This window comes from Ochotona princeps, chromosome 27 (genome assembly GCF_030435755.1).
Source record: "Ochotona princeps isolate mOchPri1 chromosome 27, mOchPri1.hap1, whole genome shotgun sequence".
Classification (NCBI taxonomy): Eukaryota; Metazoa; Chordata; class Mammalia; order Lagomorpha; family Ochotonidae; genus Ochotona; species Ochotona princeps.
Window position 1 is genome coordinate 3,441,454 of NC_080858.1, and position 20,230 is coordinate 3,461,683.

At 38.9% G+C, this 20,230-nt stretch overlaps 1 protein-coding gene across 10 annotated transcripts in view; it reads right to left on the bottom strand.

The window, feature by feature from the left end:
* ERC1 (ELKS/RAB6-interacting/CAST family member 1) overlaps positions 1–20,230 on the bottom strand; it is a 317,123-nt gene that overhangs the window by 136,172 nt on the left and 160,721 nt on the right. For 6 of the 10 annotated variants that reach the window (XM_058656085.1, XM_058656087.1, XM_058656088.1 and 3 more), the window contains one exon: positions 12,635–12,766. The exons of the other annotated variants lie outside the window; for them this stretch is intronic. In XM_058656085.1, coding sequence (XP_058512068.1) covers positions 12,635–12,766 — 132 coding nt within the window. The remainder of the gene's footprint in view (positions 1–12,634; positions 12,767–20,230) is intronic. 10 annotated transcript variants of the gene reach the window in all.

Below are 20,230 nucleotides of genomic sequence, written 5' to 3' on the forward strand. Positions count from 1 at the left end.
GTGGGTATTGGTTCCATGAACCCTGGGGTGGGGAATCCGGCAGGGCAACCCCCCCCCCCCGGTCTGGGTCCTAGGGCCCTCATACTAGGTGGGTGCAGGGTTCCTTTGCTTCTCAGGAAGGAGGGACATAATTCAAGAGACAAGATCAAATTTAATTTCTCCAGCAGCAGTCACAAAGTGGCTGTGGCAATTATTACACCATACTGTCTTCTACCTCTGGATCAGACAGGGTCAGGAGGTCAGCAGGGTTTGTGATAAATAAGTAATTCAGGAAAAGTAATACAAATAGAGGTGTAAAGACAACCCTATCTGCTAAGTTTTCTTCTTCTTCAAAAAAGTTTTTCTCTACTTGCCTTGCAAGTTTGAGACAAGGCATTGTGGGCACGAGTCCAGGTCCCTGTTGTCCCACTCCTGAACAAGCTTCCTGCTCAACCACCTGAGAACGAAGAAAGGAAGGCTGAAATGTTTGGTCCCTTGTCACCCAAATGGGAGAGCTGAAGCCCCGAGCTCCTGGCTTTGGCCTGGACAAGCCCTGGCCATTCCAGCAACCTGGGGGTTAAATCAGCAGGTGCAAGATTTCTCCCTGTGTGTCTCTACCTCTCCCGCTTGATTCTGCATTTCAAATAAATGAAAATAAATCTTAAAAAAGAAAAAGAGGGAACAAAACAAGTGTTGAATAGTTAAAAGAGCACCTAGGTCTTGGAAAGAAATTTCCTTCTTAGTTAAAATGATTTGGTTATTTCAAGTGGGGAAAATCTTAAGTGAATTTTATTATGGAAAACACTGATTTCCTTAGTAGTCGAAAGCTAGAGAACAGTGTGGTCAGGGATGAGGCCTCCTCCCAAGGCCCAGTGAAATGATTCTAGGAAATTGTTTCTATTTCCTTAAAATTTCAACAGGAACAATAAATATTTACTGGCACTTTACTGTAAAATTTGGTCTTTCTCATGTGCAATATTGAAAAATCAAACTACCATGATGTAAACAAAAATTAATTAAAGACACATTTTGCTGAGAAAATGCATCATCTCAATACTCTTGGACGGTGCTTTGAAACAAAATGTTGACAGATGAAATGACAGTTATTTGACTCTAGTAGAGATTTACTATTAGGCAAAAGGAAGGAATTTAACGCAGGGAGACCTAGAGCAACATCCTATAGCAGGAGGAAACTCTTAAGCGGCCTGTGAGCCTGGAGACGGTGTGTATACACACAGATGCACACACTCACACACGCCCAGGTCGCACTGGTCATAAGCAGGCTGGTTATCTCTGTGTGAGGTAGTGAGTCAGTGCTTGGAGTCAGGTTCTCCATTTAGATGGCGCTATGGGGGCTTGTACAGATTATGGAATGTACTCTGACAGCTAATAAATCAACAAGGAATAGAATTCACATCACTTCCCCTCCCATCTGATGTGCTCTGCCCCTTTATTTATTTATTAAAGGGCGGGGAGAAGGGAATAAGGACAACCTATTGTGAAACAGAGCTCAAGGATATGCCAAACAACACACACAGTTTCTGGAGTAGGATGAATCCTAGTGTGTATATTTATCTAGGAGAGCATCTCTCATTGAAAACATCCAGGAAGGTGCAGCCAAGAACATAAACTGCACACAGAGAAGTGTGGGATGCCATATGGCTCTCATGGCTTTACTTTACCTCCAGCCATATCTAGGATTACCACCTCCGTCGTCAGTAACTTGGCTTATCAACTTTCCAGCAGGAGATAACAAAATAAGAGCCAAACACCCCAAGGACTAACTACAATTGAACTATAAATCATCTGTTATAGATCTGCCACACAGACACCAAATGTACTTCCTCGTGCTGTAGCTGTTATATAGCTTAGACAGATGTGTAAAAACATGTCTACTTTGAAAACCAGTAGATTTCCGCCACTGATTTGATTTGGGGGCACAACAAAGCTTTATTTTGTTTCCATGGAAGTTAATTTTTCTACTGGGCCATAACTTTGATAACAGTTATAAGATCCTTTGTTGAATAAAAGTGTTAACTAAAGTCTAAATTTATAGATAGAGGTGTTTCCCAAACTTTCAAGACAACCATACTTATGTATTTATCCAAAATTTTTCAAAGGAAAGCAGACACAATTTTCAAAAAAAAAAAAAAAAAAAGATCAATCAAGATACATTATGTTAAGGACTACTTAAGTACAAACTACTCCCGTTTCTAGAAGTGAAAAGAAACTCCTGTTTCTTTTGGTCATATAATCTCAAGTGTTCCCCTCTCTCCCAGGGGCTTAAGTTCAGTTTAAAAATTTGCTTAGTAGTTATCTACTGACCCCATCTGGTAAATCATAGAGGAAGCTACTGTAGTAAGAGTTTTTGCTAATCCAACTTATTAAGTTTAGGTAGTGAGAAATACCTTCAGAAATAAGCAGGAGATAGGGAGCAGAAACATTTATAGGAGGTTAGCTGTAACCTCAGGATGAAGGAGAAAACACATTGTTAAGATAAGGTCAGGCCAGTGACTTGTAAGGATTTTAAACTCCAACTAACACATAATCCTACTTCACATAACACACAAACTCTCCATACCCCCAGTGCCATATTATTCATAATGTTTTCTGTTTTCTCTTTCAAGTATACTAAAGATGATTCCCATCAAAGGGATGGTCTTGTGGGGCTATCAGTATTCTACCTAAGAAAAAATCATGCTTCTGTCTGCTTATTTTTCCAAATGTCTGTTAGTATTTTGATCCCGCATTAAAGAAGTCTTACTAAAACACTGAGTTATTTGCTTACTAGTAAGACAAGATGATTATTTCAAAGCTGTGTGCAGCAAAAATTGGGTGAGTGCAGTTTTAGAGTGCAAGGTAGCTGCACATTGAAGATAAGCAGTTACTAAATGGAGAAATATGACTGAACAATGCAAATTAGTCTTAAAATTTCAGATATGGATATTCAATTATTCTTACTATCAACATTCAGTATGTAATTCTAACCAATGGGATAAAAACTGCGAGGATAAATAAAAAAACACTAAGAATTATCACTTATTCACCATCTTACTTATTGGACATATTTTAATGCTTTTTAGAACAATACTATAGTTTCAACACTTCTCTGACCGATCGTTTTGAGACACTAAGCTCTAGATTTGCTTTATACATATTTTATTTACTTATTTATTTATACATATTTATACATATCTGAGTAATTTCCATTAATAGACAGAAATATACTATAATATTGGCTTGCCAGTACTGCGGACTACAACACATCATTCCTCCATCTTACGACCATTTTACGTATCTCCCTAAGATCAAAAGAAGTTTAAACATGGAAATTTCTGCTACAGCAGGGTACAGCCCTTTAACAACTTCTTTCAACAAGCCAGAGATGGCAGAACCTCTCTTTGAAGTGGCAGCCCTGTTGGCCTTTGAAGTCCCTTGTCAATTGTAGAACGGCTCTGGTGGGGTTTGTTTTGTAGCCAGCTGTCACCATGAGGGCAGACATGACGTATTTCCAGCAGTCTCACTTCAGGGTCTGTCAAGTGACTGATTTCATAACCAGTCACCATAACAAAGGAGATTCAAACTCCTTGACATTAGTGGAAGAGTCTACAATGAAACTTAGTAAGTTCTTCTTGGCAGAACTTGACTTAACTACTGAATGGATCATACAACGGCAGAGAATGACCGCAAGCTTAACTGTCAGATCTTTTCAGATCCCTGGAACATTAAAATTGCATTTTCCAGATACTTATCAATAATGTGCTTCATAATAGCTTACATTTCTGTAATAAATAATCGAACATGATCTATGATCTGTGCATTGACCAAAAATGATGACTTCTGGAAAAATCAGTAAACTGCTTTACAAGCAGGGATTATGTTGCTAACTTGCAAATGCATTTTCCTGTAACATCAAATTACCACACAGTTCTGAGAAATATATTTGTATCTGAAAAACGTACAGGCTACTCTGCTACTCGTTTCAACAATCTCTAAAACCACTGACACAGGTAACGGACTTAAGGAAAATAATTTTATATATGTTTTTAAAAGACACATCACATATATTTTACTATAGTACTACGTAAAAGGAAATCAGTCCTCATAATATCAATATATCTGTTTTCAGAAGAGAAAAGAAGGGGCAATATTTTTAGAAAATAAAATGAATCAGTCAGTGACAAAGAGAAAACTCAGTCTCAGAGAAAAGAAACACGGCAAGACCCAGATGCTCTCTGGAACAACCTGCTCCCAGCTTCTATCTGCTCTACAGAATGTTCTGGATAATTGCGTATTTTTATGATCTCAGCTCCTGGCTATTTCATGGTTGAGGACCTATGTGGCCTAAGACTCTTAGCCCTCTGCCACTACCTAAACAAGCAACACAAGGACAATCAAGGACCTGTCCATCCTTCCTCCGGGACATGTAAGTCATTTTATTTCATTCCCAATGAAGGAAACTTCAGGGATAACAATAATGACTTCTATGCTTCATTTTTCCATTCAGGCTATAACACTTTCAAATCATCACTAAATAAGTGGTTAGATTTTATTTAATAAATAGAATTTCTCTAATTTTTACATCAACAAGTCTGATTTTTTTTTCCTTCAGTTCAAATGACAAGATGCTTTACCAACTGCAGGGGGAAAACAGCTGTTCTAAAGAATAAAAACAACATTTTCCTGACTACTATAAATTCATAAAAACTAAGATTTGTAGCAAATAAGGTAATGCTACTGTTATGGCAGGTATTAACATTTTGGAGGCCAGAATAAAATTTCAGTCACTCACCAATTAATTCATCCATTCAATAAATACTCATTGAATACCATTATGTTCTAGGTATTGATGATAATACTAAAGGTGTAACAATAAACAAAACTGCTACCCTCAAGGAACTTTCTTACAGTGAGAGAAAATTCAGAGACAGATCCTTAAAGTAACACATCACAGATAAGTAACAGTAACACAGAGTAAACAAGGATAAGAACAGGGTGCTGTTGTGGGAGAGACAACCCAGACTTGAGAGTTTAAAGAAAGTTTTATGGATGAAGAAATTTTATCCTGACATAGGGATAGGCAAGGATGAAGACACGGCTTCACCAGAGGGGAGATGATAATTCAAGCTACATGGTTCATTCATTTTTCTTCTGAAAAATAATCACAACAATGAAAAGCAGAAAACTCCAATGAGCTCTGCTCAGAAACATTCAATATGTCTAAAAGCTTGTTCTCTGAATACTACTACCAAGAAAGTATTGATCACTGTGTTTGGTAGACAGTAGATAACCAATGAATGTCAGTATTTCAAGCTTTGTTTAAAAGATGTATTTCTTGTGTGTCATATTTTCTAACAGGTCAGTCTCCTATTTAAGGGGTCACCAAAAGTTCAGTCCATACATGTAGAAAGAAGAGAGAGAGAGAGAGAGAGAGAGAGAGAGAGAATGAATCAACTGGAACAGACCTCTGTGTGAATGACAATATAAAATTAAGAAGTGCTAATCAAATATCTTTTCCTAAGCTTATGTTTAATTCAGAGCACTCTTCTGAACTAAACTCACACATTCAGCTATTTGGCATCTTAACTTGAAACAGGTCACAGGCATTTCAAATTTAACATTTTTTAAAGATTTATTTATTTTTAATGAAAAGGTAAAAAAGGGAAAACCAGATACATATATGTAGAAGAGTGAGATTAGACTGCTACTTCTCATTACATCCAGAAATCAACTCAAGAGGGATCAAAGATTTAATTTAAGGCTTGAAATCATGAAACTGAAAGAAGAAAATGTAGGAGAAACACTTCAAGACATTGGTGTAGGGCATGACTTCTTGGGTAAGATTCCCAAAGTACTAGGCCCTGCGTGGTGGCCTAGTGGCTAAAGTCCTCGCCTTGAATGTGCCAGGATCCCATATGGGCACCATTTCTAATCCTGGCAGTTCTATTTCCCATCCAGCTCCCTGCTTGTGGCCTGGGAAAGCAGTCGAGGATGGCCCAAAGCCTTGGGGCCCTGCACCTGCATGGAAGACCTGGAGGAAGTTCCTGGTTCCTTGCTTTGGATCGGCACAGCACCGGCCACTGCGCTCACTTGGGGAGTGAATTACTGGATAGAAGATCTTCCTCTCTGTCTCTCCTCCTCTCTTTGTATATCTGACTTTCCAATAAAAATAAATAAATCTTAAAAAAAAAAGATTCCCAAAGCACTAACATCAAAAGCAAAATAAATGGCATTTTATCAAACTGAGAAGCTTCTGCACATCACAGAAGCAATCAACGGCATCAAGAGACATCCAACAGGATGGAACAATAAAAGTTGCAAGCTACTTAACTGACAAAGGAATAGTATCCAGAATATGTGAGCAATTCAAAAAAACTCAGCAACAAAAATCAAGCAATTCAGTTAAGAAACGAGCAAAGAATCTCCATAAGCAGTTCTCAAAATAAGAAATACAAAAGGTCAGTGTGTGAAGAAATTCAACAACAGTAGTCATCAGGGTAATGCGAATTAAAACCCCGAGATACCACTTCGCCCCTGCTAGAACAGGTTCTATCAAAGACAGAGACAAATGCTAGATGTGGAGAAAGAGGAACCCTTACCCACTGTTGGTGGGAATACAAATGAGCACAGCCACCACAGACAGCTACATGGAGATTTCTTTAAAAACAAACAAACAAGGGCCCGGCGGCGTGGCCTAGCGGTTAAAAGTCCTTGCCTTGAAAGCCCCGGGATCCCATATGGGCGCCGGTTCTAATCCCGGCAGCTCCACTTCCCATCCAGCTCCCTGCTTGTGGCCTGGGAAAGCAGTCGAGGACGGCCCAATGCATTGGGACACTGCAACCGCGTGGGAGAACCGGAAGAGGTTCCAGGTTCTCGGCTTCGGATCGGCGCGCACCGGCCCTTTGCGGCTCACTTGGGGAGTGAAACATCGGACGGAAGATCTTCCTCTCTGTCTCTCCTCCTCTCTGTATATCTGACTTTGTAATAAAATAAATAAATCTTTAAAACAAACAAACAAACAAACAAAAAACACTAGCCATAGATTTGCCATATGACCCAGTAATCCCACTACTGGGTATAAACCCAAAGATACCAACATATTGAACCACATTTAAATAATTATTCAGCAGTTTGCCTCTCTCACATGTTTAACAGAAATGGACCAAAGACTATCATCTTGGGTGAACAGATATAAACCATGTCCACAGTTGTATCAAGTTTTACTGAACAGTATTGCTGTGAAAGAGTACCGAGGCTTCGGTAACCAGTGAGCACTTACAAAAAAAATGCGCAATACTTTACATGGAGCGGAAAAAGGCAAACTGTTTGAAATTCAAGTCCTCATAACAGGGACCAGAAGTCAGAGAGCACTGGGAAAAGAGCACCAGGAACGTGAACCAATACTGAGAACATCGGCTGATCAACACACAGGCGATGAGCAGGTGCTTCTCCGTCTGCTTAAGACAGAAAGCTCAGAAGCTCAGACAATCCCGTTCCAGCTGTGATTACTGAGACTATAATTTCAAAAATTTTTTCAATCTTGAATACTCTATTTCTTCTTTATGATAACATCTTCAAATCAATATTTTGCTTTAAATAGTGCTAAGAAAACTTCTACCCATTCCTCCCAGCTTTTCTTCAGGAAACTATAGGAGACAAGGCTTAGTGAAACTGAAAGCCCAGGAGCAGACTCCCACGCATAGAATCCTAGCCATTAAATAAACCTATTCAAACTACTCTTACAAGGAAAGCTTAAAAGAAAAATGAGAAATAACAGGCAGGTTAAGAAACCGCCACGGACCTAAAAGAAATTAAATTCCTGGAGACTGTATAATCCAATAACAAGAAAATGGCCAGCTAATCATCCTTACTACTGTGTTATTCCAATTGTTACAATTATTACAAATCCTAGGATTATTATGCTATACAAAAGAGGGAAACAAGAATTTTTGTGAATCACAGGATTGAAACTTAATATGGAATTAAATTTTTAATAACAGGTAAGAAGCCAGAGTCAGGAAATTGAACCCATGCACTCTTATGTGGGATGCTAGGCTAAAGCTTTGCTGTTCCCTCTAATTTGAATTACAATTTCAGAAAGATTAACAATATGGGAGCATTTATTCATGTATTTGTTAGCTGTTTGCATTTTTTCTTTTGAGAAGCCTCCATTCAGAGGATTTTTTCCATTTTTAAGTTGCATGTGTGTGTGTGTGTGTGTGTGTGTGTGTGACTTCCTTTTACGTTTTGGATATCGTCCTTTGTGAGGCGAATAGTTTGCCAAGACTTTCCCATTCTCAGGCCCTGAGTGTAAGACTGAGTTTTATAGTCCCAGAGTGTTTACTCCTACAGAAACACAGGACAGTAATCCAGGAAAGATTGCCTTGTTTATAAAGTGAAGAGTGTATAACTGTAATAAGGAGTGAAAAGGAGAATCTGAACATCTTAGCTGCCTTTGGAATAGATCTACCCATGCGCAAAGCCATGTTGGGAAGCAGAGAAGCTGCGCCTTCTCGCAAACTTCAGGTTGAGTATTTTTGGTGTAGGCTACTCTAAGAACACATCTGACCTTCTTCCTTTCTCTTTCTTTTGCCCCTAACCTTACCTAGCATGCAAATCTTTGAAAAACACTAATTGGATGATATCCTCCTTTAAAACTCTTCAGTGGTTTCCCCACTCACACAGACATTCTGCCACAGGTGAACAGAAGGTTCTTTGCACCTTGCATGGTCCTGGCCTTCACAGCAGTCTTCTTCAAACATGTTCAGTCAGATCTTTTCCACTGCAGTGCAGGCATAATTACAGCTTCTCATCCTTCAGGTTCAGGCGAAATGCTCCTTTCTGATCCCTCATCTAAAATAAGTTCTAACCTTCAACTTCCATCAAATTATTTTCTTATCACAGAAAGCTTGTTCTATTCCTTCAAAGTACTTTGTGATAACTTGATATTCCATATTAGTGGCTGGGTTCATGTCTGTGTTGCACTCCAACCTGCTCTCAGAGGTGAAATTATAGCTGCTGTGTTCATTGCTGTATATGATCATATATAGGATATACATATATGTGTGTATATATGTATATGTAATCAATAGCACCCACTGAATGATCAATAAAGAGCTGAGGAATGAATGAGCAGATTAAGTAATGATGAAGCATTGTTTCCTGCCATTCATACCTACCCTAAACTGTAGCTGGTAACTCCCCATTAACTTACGGATGCTTCCAGCTCTTACCCATACTGTTGCCTCTACATGGAATACATTGAAAAGTCCCCAACTTGTCACTTGAACTTTTCTTATTAAGGCTCAACTCGCATGGGCCATAGCCTGCAAGAGGCCCTCCAGGGATCTCTTCATTCTGGATTATATAATTGTTCTACTTCTCCCATTCTTTTTTTTTTTTTTTAAGATTTTATTTGTTTGTTTTTATTGCCAAGTCAGATAAAAAGGAGGAGGAGAGACAGTGAGGAACATCTTCCGTTCGATGATTCACTCCCCAAGTGACTGCAATGGCCAGTGCGGCGCTGATCCTAAGCTAGGAGCCAGAAACTTCCTCCAGATCTCCCATGTGGGTACAGGATCCCAAAGCTTTGGACTGTCTTAGGCTGCTTTCCCAGGCCACAAGCAGGAAGCTGGATGGGAAGAAGAGCTGCCAGGATTAGAAATGGTGCCCATACGGGATCCTGGTGCATTCAAGGCGAGGACTTCAGCCACTAGGTCACCATGCAGGGCCCTACTTCTTCTATTCTTTAAGCACTCTAAACCTATACCATAACATTTATCAAACTTATCTATGGGTTCATTGCTCATTCTTTCCCATAGATAATTTTGTCCCCAGTGCTTAGTAAAGCAACTGTAAAGTAACAAGATATTATAGGAATGTTTCTTAAAAACACAACATGAAGAAACATGCTTTTAGAGCATTGCTTCATTAATAAAAACTGAGCAAAATGTAACTTACAAATACTCAAACCAGTGCAGGATTTTTTTTTAAACCAAGAGTTACTTATACATTCTGGAAATGTGTAAAAGTGGGGAGGTCTGAGGGATACCATTAGAATTGAACCAGCACACAACATTTTCCAAGGGCAACTTCATATCAATGCTGTTTCAGTAGTGGTAACTAACCTGCCCACAAATGTCCTTGCATACACGTTGGAAACTGCTATGTGAATGACTGGGTTGATTTGCAGCCAACGGGGAATTTAGTAAGTCTTTCAAAGTAATAAAAAGATGCAATCTTAAATAAATTCATTAATCTATAGAGTTTCCCTTTGCTATATGCAGGGGATTAGTCCAGGAACTCCAGGAACACTGAAATTCATGAATTCCCAAGTCCCTGATATCAAAGGGCCTGGCATTTGTATACGCCTATGTGCGTCCGCTCTTACATCTAAAACAGCTCTACACTGCTCCTAACACAATGTAAATGCTACATAAACAGCTGTTGTACTATGTTATTTAGGGATAATGACTTCCAAAATCAAATATTTCCTATTCATTATCAGTTTAATCCTTAGATGTGGAATCCCATGGAAATGGAGGGCGGAACATAACTGGCAAACAAACCAGAAATAGATCTTACTATCTGGAACGTTCAGAAATTCTTGTTAGGTACAGTTAAAATACTATGATCTTGAAGGTCAGGAACTAAAGATCTAAGCCAAATGATGCCAAAATGGAAAATTTGAAGAAAATTAATAGCATCACTATTAAACAATGGGTTTAAGAAAATCAAAGTTTCTATGTGCAAACATTGTAGAATATATATTTTTATTGCTCAAAAGATTAAAAATATTCCCTAGAAACACATGTAGTGCCTGCTTGATAGACTATAAAAAGATCTTTGCAGATATTTAAAAACTTTACTAAGCAGATTGGGTTGCAGATAATATCTTCAATAAATAAATTTATGCTTGAAGAATACTAATAGTCGTTTCTAGTCTTTTTTCAAAGCATCACAAAGTACCAGAATATTTAAAGTAAGGGTACTGCTGATAAGACCCTAGCACTTCTGAGACTTGTTTAAGAGAACTTATTCACTGCTTATTATAAGCAAATATAGAAGGTCTTCATAAAGTCTGTAGAAAATGTGTACTATGAAAAAACCATACAGAAACTTCAATGTTTTGTATTCCAATAGGCTTAGCTTATCCTGATTTCAATTTTCCACAAAGTTTCTAAGTACCTCCCAGACTCTCACATTAAACAAAACACAGCCTTACAAAACTGAGCACAGAATGGTTTCAGGAAAATAATTCCCATGTAAGAAGGGATCATACTAATGCAAGTACTAATAATGAGGGAACTGAGGGAAGGGAGTTGTCATTAATTACAAATAATGAAAAAGCACAATAGAATCAGTTTACTCGTTAGAATAAAAACAAAAGGTAACCCAAGTCTGTACTTCATTATGATATGACTTATTGCTAATAGTCAAAATCTCTGATGTGGAAGGCTTGCCACTAAATCAGACTGCAGCAGAAGGAAGTCTTTCCAGGAAGAGAAAAACAGACATTTAAAAATAAAGGAATGTAAAAAATGGTTAAAACAATTTCAGAAAATCCCTTCCTATCCTAGAACAAAGGTTGTTTCTGCCATTCTTCGAAGCCTTCTCCAAGCTGTATTTGTGTGTGTGAGGAATGTATTCACAGGGGAGACAAGGCATTTATCTAGAAGGACAGGACGTTGGAAGAAATACTCTTTCTGTTAAAAATTCCATTTTCCCTCAGCTTTTCTAATAAATGTAACCTGGCTTTTCTGTGTAAACTTGACAGAAAAGAAGCTGGATCTTTGCATCTCACATGGCTGCAGAGGGGCTTCCTGGGTACGCCTGTCTGCCTTGAACTATTCAATCACCTAAACTCACAATAACACCCGTGGTCTTGACCAAGGGAGACTCCAAAATATTCACATCACTACCTTATTGAAATTTTAAAATCTTTTTAGTATTAACCAAATTCTCCCACAAGGCAATCAAGTCATGAACCTCTTTTTTGTGTAGAGTCAAAACTAAAATTACATTTTTAGAATAGGAGCTGAGTTCTACCCTTTACTTGTTAAAAATATTTCTTCCACTCACACTTTCATTCTTTAGGAAGTCCAAAGCAAAGGTATGGGGATTTTAAATGTTGCAGCAAACACAAAGCCACAGACAGCATTAGCGAACCACTTCAACCGGGTACCACAAGGCTGAGATAGTTAACGTAGGAGGCAAGTGCCCTGACAGCTATGCCCTCCACCGATGCTCTTAACTATTTTGTTACAATCTTTACTGCTCTTTTGAACTAAGCTATGGAAATTGACATCACTGGGTCAGAAATATTTGTGTTTTCTTATTTAGTTTAGAAGCCAAGGTTTTCCCGATGCTCGTGGAAGAAAAGCTCCATTTCATCTCATCAGGCGTAAGCACACTCTATATGAACATATATGAAACCAACTGTTAAACTGTTGCCACACAGACCTCCACATGAACACAAGTCAATTCTTGTACAACTATATTTCAATTCTTCCTTAGTTCTAAATACTTACATGTGATGAACGGCTGTTAAAATCCGATAAGCAAACAGACCATACGTATTACCTAAACTACACTGGTTGGGGTTTACCTTTGGTTTAACCAGCAGCACTGCTAGTAACTGTATAGAATCGCAGACCTGTTTTTCAGCATTGGTCCTGGCTGATTCCTCTTGTGCTAGCACCATCTCACGCTCTGCGGTTATCTGTACACTTTCTCTTAGTGCTTCTTCCAGTTCTTCAATCCTGTCATCCTTCTTACGGAGACTGTCCTGGAAAACGATGGAAGACTAGGTGAAGTAGACTAGTTAGTGAACCCAGCAAGAGCCTAGTCATCACAGAGGGCTATTTGCTTCTTCAAGATGCTTCTGAGAAGCAAATCTAGATCAGTAAGTCATCCTCCCAGAGGAAAGATTCAGACAAAGGAAGAAGGGAGGCTGAAGAAGAGCCAGATTAAGAGTAAAGCAGCAGATTAGTGAAGCAAGACAAAGACATGGAACTGCTGTCCGCAACAGAGTGTAAAGCCATTTTCCATGTCAGGGCAGATAACAAAGCCTTGGCTACTTAAATACACAAAGCTCTTCTGAAGCTTTAAGCCAGCTTAGATGAAGTCTAAAAGAGTGGTTGGAATAACAAATTTCTTTTTTCCCTGTAAAGTTTACCTGGAAGAAAATAATAGCAGTATGTTTTAGATTGTATTCTTCACGTAGACCAATGTTGGCAAACCCGTTCAAATGAAAAAGAGCTAATAAAGAAGGCAATGGTTCCTAACGTTTCAAGACAGTGAAATCTTCCCTTAAAATGAGAAATCCAAACATGACAGCTGGCTGTAAACGGTTGGGCTAAAAATGAGCAATTCCTGTGAGTTAGCCAAGCAATTTCTGTGAGTCTTGATCATCTACATACATTAAAACTGAATTTTAGGGAGGTAGGAATCGAGCCGAAAGACAAGAAAAAAAAATCTACAGGACTTCAATAGTCTCTAAAATGGGAGAGATCTTGAAAACAAGGATAGAAGAAGAGGCTGGAGAGTTGGATCCATCAGATTATATTACACATTATCTTCTCTTTAAATTCTTACAAACCAGAGGATGAAGAATAAAGTGCTAGGGTTTTTTTTAATTGATATGAGACCAATAAATGGAGTTTGTCTGGATATACAAATGCAGAGGAATTTCATATCTCTTACCACATACAAACTCACAACAAAAATGGACTCAAGATTGAACTGAGAGACTAAAAACTGCTACTAGAAGAAAACACAGCGAAAAAGCTTCATGACATTGGTCTAGGGAAAGATTTTTGAATAAAATTTCAAAACACACAGGCAGTAAGAGCAAAATGGGATGACGTCAAGATAAAGAGCTTTTGCAAAAACAACTGACAAAGAAACATCCTATAGAAAATACTGTAAACTGTACACCAGAGAGGGTGTTAACATTCAAAATATACAAGGAATTCAAACAACACAATAAGACAATAAATAATTTGGTTAAAAATGGACATAATATCTGAACAAAATCTCTCAAAAGAAAACATAATAATGGCTAACTAGTATATGAAAAATATTCATCAAGAAATGCAAATCAAAACTACATGAGCTGTCACCTTTCTCTGGTTAGAATAATTATTTTCGGGGGACAGAGCTCCTACAGTGCCGGGGTATTTGTTCAAGACACAAATGCTCCACTTGCAATCCAGCTCCCTGCTAATGTGCTTGGGAAAGCAGTGGAAGACAGCTCAAGGACTTGGGCCCCTGCACCTACATGAGAGACATGGAACAATCTCCTGGCTTCTGGTTTCAGCCATTATGGCCACTGGGAAGTGGGCCAAAAGACAGAAGAACTCTCTTTTTGTCATTCTACCTTTCAAATAAATAGAAAGAAATCTTTTCCAAGAACTACAATTATTTTCAAACAGAAAAGAGATGGCAAGAGGATGCAGAGGAAAGGGAAACCTTGCACACCACTGGCGGGAATGGAAATCAGTACATATCCACTGTGGAAAGCAGCACTGAGATTCCTCACAAATCAGAAGCGGAATCATCACAAAATCCCAGCAGCTCCATCACTGTGCGACGCTCTCACGGGTGTGGCAGCGCTATTCACACTAGCCAAGATGTGGAATCAACTTGAGAGTCTACTAACGAATGAGTAGGCAAATAAAGTGTGGGAGATAGGCACAGTGGCACATTATTCTGCTACAAAAAGAATCAAACTCTATTATTTGCAACTGGAGGACATTATTTTCAGTGAAATAAAATTTGGCAAAGGAAGACACATTCCACATGATCTCCTTCATGTGTGGAGTCTAACAAAGCTCAGCTCATGGAACTAGAGTAGCCTGTGTACTTAAGGGGCAGACAGCTTAAAGAGATGTTAGTAATAGGACACATATTCTACAGTTAGATAAAAGAAGTTGCAAAGCATGAATTACAGGTAATTATAATATTGTAGTTTTGCAAAATGCTAAGTGTTAGATGTTAAGTGTTCTCAAAAACATGGTTATGTGATAATACACATGCTAATTCACTATATTAAACATCTGACAATAGACACCTTAAAATAGCATGTCTCACATAATAAACACAAACTCTTGCCAGATAAAAACATTCTCTAACTTTCAGAAAACACTTATAAGAAAAAGATAGTAAAGAATTTTGTAGTTTACAAGTTCTCATTTAATCATGTTGCAGCTCACTTTTATACACACAAGGCAGAACAAAATCCTTTGTCTTTGTCTTTGGACATATAGAACTTGAACCTTGTCAAAGATGAAATCAGATTTTTACCCCCACTCTAGAAGACCAGCACCTAACAACAATCTTCCTAAGAAAAACTTGGAAATTTTTGCTCGTTTGCACAGGAAAAAACAATTCTCACATTTCAATGGTATATGTTTATTTTGAGAAAATTTTCATTATTTTCAGAAAAAAAATTGCAGTATCCACTTTGATCTAATCCCATAACTAAGATTCTGTTCTCTGAAAGCCAGTTTCACTCTGCCAAAAAAAAAAATGTTGTTTGTTTAAATTTCCATGCTTCTAGCTGGCACGCCACAAGGAGCACATTACTAGGTTTTAAAATGATGCCAGTCAGAGATAAGGAATGATACCAGCAGGAACAAATGGCAAGGTGCTTGTTCAGGATAAAAGGAAACTAAAGGTAAATTAAGACCCAAATACGAGGATCAGGGACGCCTCAAACCCTCTAATGAATTAATCATCATTTCAAATAAAATGCGATGTGAAATACAAACTATTCTAAACAAAACAAAAACACCCAAACACTTGGGTTTCTCATTTGTGGAGATTTATTAATTGTGGCGATCTGGCCCCTGAACCAGAACACCAAATGTCCAAGGGACCCCAAATATCACACATTCTTGGGAGACTGAGAATTTCGCGGAAGGTAGACTTTCTGCTGAGATTTCGGGTCACTTTGTTGACAAAGCATGCCTGGGGAGGTGTGAGATGTCTTCATTATCATCTTCCTCTTCCTTTAGCGATTGTGGCATGAACAGATCTGAGTACAAAGTTCTGTTAGATTCCATTTCTAGTTAGATCTGTTTGTTTATCAGTGTGGATTCCTGTAACTCATGTTTACGTATCCAGGCTGTTACTTATCCAAGTTTACTTATCATGTTTATTTATTCAGCTTGGTGATTGTTCCCCAAATCCCTTGAGATCTATCATTGGAGTAGCTTGTATGCTATTGTTTAGTTAACTTGTAACTTTTACCAGCCCACTTACTTTGCAAAAATTTGGTGTAAGTTCTCCAGGAAAATTCAATAAAGTGTACATTGGTTCATCTCGCTTCTGCATCCCGTGTCCCAAATTGTTCCTGGTATGGACGTCACACCTCGAGTCCCAGCCACCACTATAGGGACCCCCCAAGACCCATTCCCAACTTGTGGAGACCCTGCACAATGGTCTTGTGAAACCATGGTTTTGTGACAGGCTACCCTTTCACTCTGTGGCTTTTGAGATTTCCTTTATCCTAAACTAAATTTAAGCGGAACTAGTTCTTTCAGATGACTTCCCAGGAAACTACTTCCAGCAACTAATGTTACTTGTGTACCCGTGGGGGTATAAAATAGCTCTGAAGCTCTATCAGCCTTACATCCTTTCTTCAAAAGGAAGATGATCAGTGACGTTTCATAATGCAGAGAATTGGCGCCAGTCTTCCTAGTACAAATTTCCTTAAGCTTGGTGGTAATTCAGGATTTCTTAATGTAATGGCAAAACTTGGTTTCAAATCTCTCTTGGTTGGCTGGCAGGCACCATGGTGTTGTGAATAAAGCTGCTGCCTAGTACCATCATCCCGTATGTTTGTTGATTTCAGTCCCAGTTGATCCAATTCTGATTTAGCTCCCTGCTGGTGAGCCTAGGAAGGCAGTGGAGGACTGCCCAGGTGCTTGGGCCCTTATATCCATATTGAGATCCAGAGGAAGCTCCTGGCTTCAGAACTGGCCCAGCACTGGCTGTCGTGACTATCTGGGGAATAAACTAGGGGATGGAAGATCTCTCTTTCTCAGCACTGGCTATTGTGACAATTTGGGAAGTAAATCAGGGAATGAAAGCTCTCTATTTTTCTCTCTAACTCTACTTTTCAAATAAATGAATGAATACAATCTTCAAAGAAAATATCTTTTGGTAATAAGGATGAAGAAGAAAAAAATGAATTTGCAAATCAGACAGGATTGTTAAAATTTAGATGTCATCATAAGACATACATCAATTTAATGTAAAATAAAGTATTTGCGTAAAAGACACTGTATTGAAACACAGTAACCAGTACATGAAGTTAACAACTGTTTCCTCAGCTTCAAGAGCAAATCCTTAGTGATTTAATCTACCTAGTGAAAAGAATTTGGATCCAGTTTTAGCTTCATAATAATACAAGATCCCTGCTATGGTAAACTCAGTAAGTTCTTTGAACAAAAGTATGCATTCAATCCCACTTTAGAAAATATTAAGCAAACACCAGAAATGATTATAAAAACATTCTAGTCCTGCCACAGTGAAAAATAGAAACAAAACACCCTGTTAGGTCATATTTATGATCATTTTTTGTACTAGCTTTCTTCAATATTATGAAACACATTTTTCTGGACTTATAATGGGCGCTTTTCAAGATTAGAATACTAGAGAAAAGAAGAGAATTAGAAACCTTTAACAATGACCCTCTAAAAGCATCAAGAGCTCAGAAGACACTGCGGAGGAACCTGACTAACACCTTCAAAATCGCAAGGGATCCTAGAACCTGGAATGTGTATCTAAACTAATAATCAAATGTAAAACCCTAAAAGAACGTACTTCATTCAGAGCGTGTCAGGAAGCCGCCAGCATGCACTCTATCCACCTGAACTCAGTAACCTTAGACTGACAGGCATTCGACCCAGTGGTTAAGTGCTTAAGATGCTCGGGACATCCACTTTCCATAGTAAGCCCTGGATCTGCTCTGAATTTCAACTTGCAGCTAATACCAACCTTGCCAGCATTCGGTGATGGCTGGCTCAAGAAGCTGAGTCCATGTTGCCATGGGAGATCTGGGTTGAGTTACAGACTCCTGGCTTTAACGTGGCCCAGCCAAAGCACATGTGAAATGTGAAGAGTTAAGCAGCAGCAGCAGCAGCAGCAATTTCCCACCCCCTCTCTCCCTCTGCTTCTCAAAATAATGCTGAAAAAGAAATAAATCTAGAAAAAAAAGAAGCCTTGGGATCAACAAAGAGAGAGGGACTACTGCAGGTAGTGGTGGCAAGAACGGACCTCAAAGGTGACAGGAAGCCTACAGAATGAACTACAGCGGGTGGCAACTCAAGGAAAGATGCTTCTAAGAATAACTGAGGTTAACTAATAAGAATAGAATACTATTGTATTCCACAATGCTAACAATATTGGAGGACTTTTGTAGTTCTAGCAAGGAATCTGGGAATAAACTGATGATGCAACTAATCAGGCAAACAAAATGCCTGACACAGCAAACACTATAATGCAAATTATAATGCACTCTATGACTCAGACACAGTATAACTTTCATATATTCAGAGAACTGAAAAAGAGGAGTGTGTGATGAAGACTTGGTGTTTTTATACGGATAAAGTATATTAAAAATCCTATAATGCTCAAATTAGAAACATAATGAAACAATAATATAAGAGTATCATTTGGAAAGGCAGAAATAAACAGCAGCAGAAGAACCAAAAGAAGTGGTTATCTTGGAGGGACAGGAACCAGTTAAAACAAGCATGAGTTACCTGTTACTATGAGCCATGTAGTGATGTCACTTTAGTTGTATACACACACACACACACAAAGACGTGTATATATATAGACATATATTTTTTTCTGGTAGAAAACTGAAAGATTTTAGCAGTAAGGTACTGTGCTGTAAAAAGTGTGACGCACGGGAAACTGGTAAACGTGAGCTCTCAGGTCCCTGCCCCAGGGAGCAGGGAGACACACCCAAGTCCTGGGAAGCCCTCAAGGTGGCTCAAATGGAGATGGTGAGTACCCCAAGGACTTCCCTAGGCCCTGAATAACGTGTGCTTTACATGCGACAGAGACATCTGAGAGGCCACATTCATCTGCGCGCCAAAGCATGCGGCAGCCCGGGCACTCTGGCGCAGCGGGCCTGGAGCTGTGTGTGTAAGCTCTCATATTTCGAACCCTTCCATCCCTAAAATACTCCCTAAGTTTGAAGGATTTGAAGCACCTGAAAAATGGGAGGAGGAGTTGCTGAGACCAAATGCAGCTAGAAATCAGCTTCCGATATGACACACCATACTTAAGTTTCAGAACACAATTTCTCTTGCTTTTATGCATTGTTAAATTGCCATTACCTTAGATGAGAGACTTAACTACTCTGAGTTAACTATACTACAGACTGAGTTGTCCATATCGAAAAGGCTTAGACGTTCAAATGCTTCAGATTTTGGATTCTCGAATATTTGCACATACATAATGAAATATCTTGAGCACAGGATTCAAGTCTAACCACAAAATTGATTTGTTTCATTTATACCTTATACATGCAGACTGAAGGTAATTTTATCCTGTATTTTTGGAGTACCTGAGGTTTAACTGTGACCCTACAGGAGGTCAGGTTTGGAATTTTTCATTTATGGCATTTTGACAAGATTGGAAAACATTCTGGATTTTGAATAACTTCAGATTTCTTGGTTTGGGATTAGGGATTTGCAATATATATGCGTATCCTCCAAACGAGCAGCCACTTCTTGGGAGCACTTCACAAAGCACTGCAAAGGCTACAAGGCCAAAATGAAATGTACTATGAACACACACTAAGCCTCAAGGACAACTGTCAAAAAAGAGAATGTCAAATGCTGAATTAATAATTTTCATATGGATCATACATTGAAATAATATTACAAATGTAATAAATATTTTATATGTTTCCTTTTAATGTTTTAATGACATGTTAGAAACTCGAAAATTCTACATATAACACAACTTTACATTTCTATTGAAAATGCTGCTTTGGGGCCCGGCGGCGTGGCCTAGCGGCTAAAGTCCTCGCCTTGAAAGCCCCGGGATCCCATATGGGCGCCGGTTCTAATCCCGGCAGCTCCACTTCCCATCCAGCTCCCTGCTTGTGGCCTGGGAAAGCAGTCGAGGACGGCCCAAAGCTTTGGGACCCTGCACCCGCGTGGGAGACCCGGAAGAGGTTCCTGGTCCCGGCATCGGATTGGCACGTACTGGTCCGTTGCGGCTC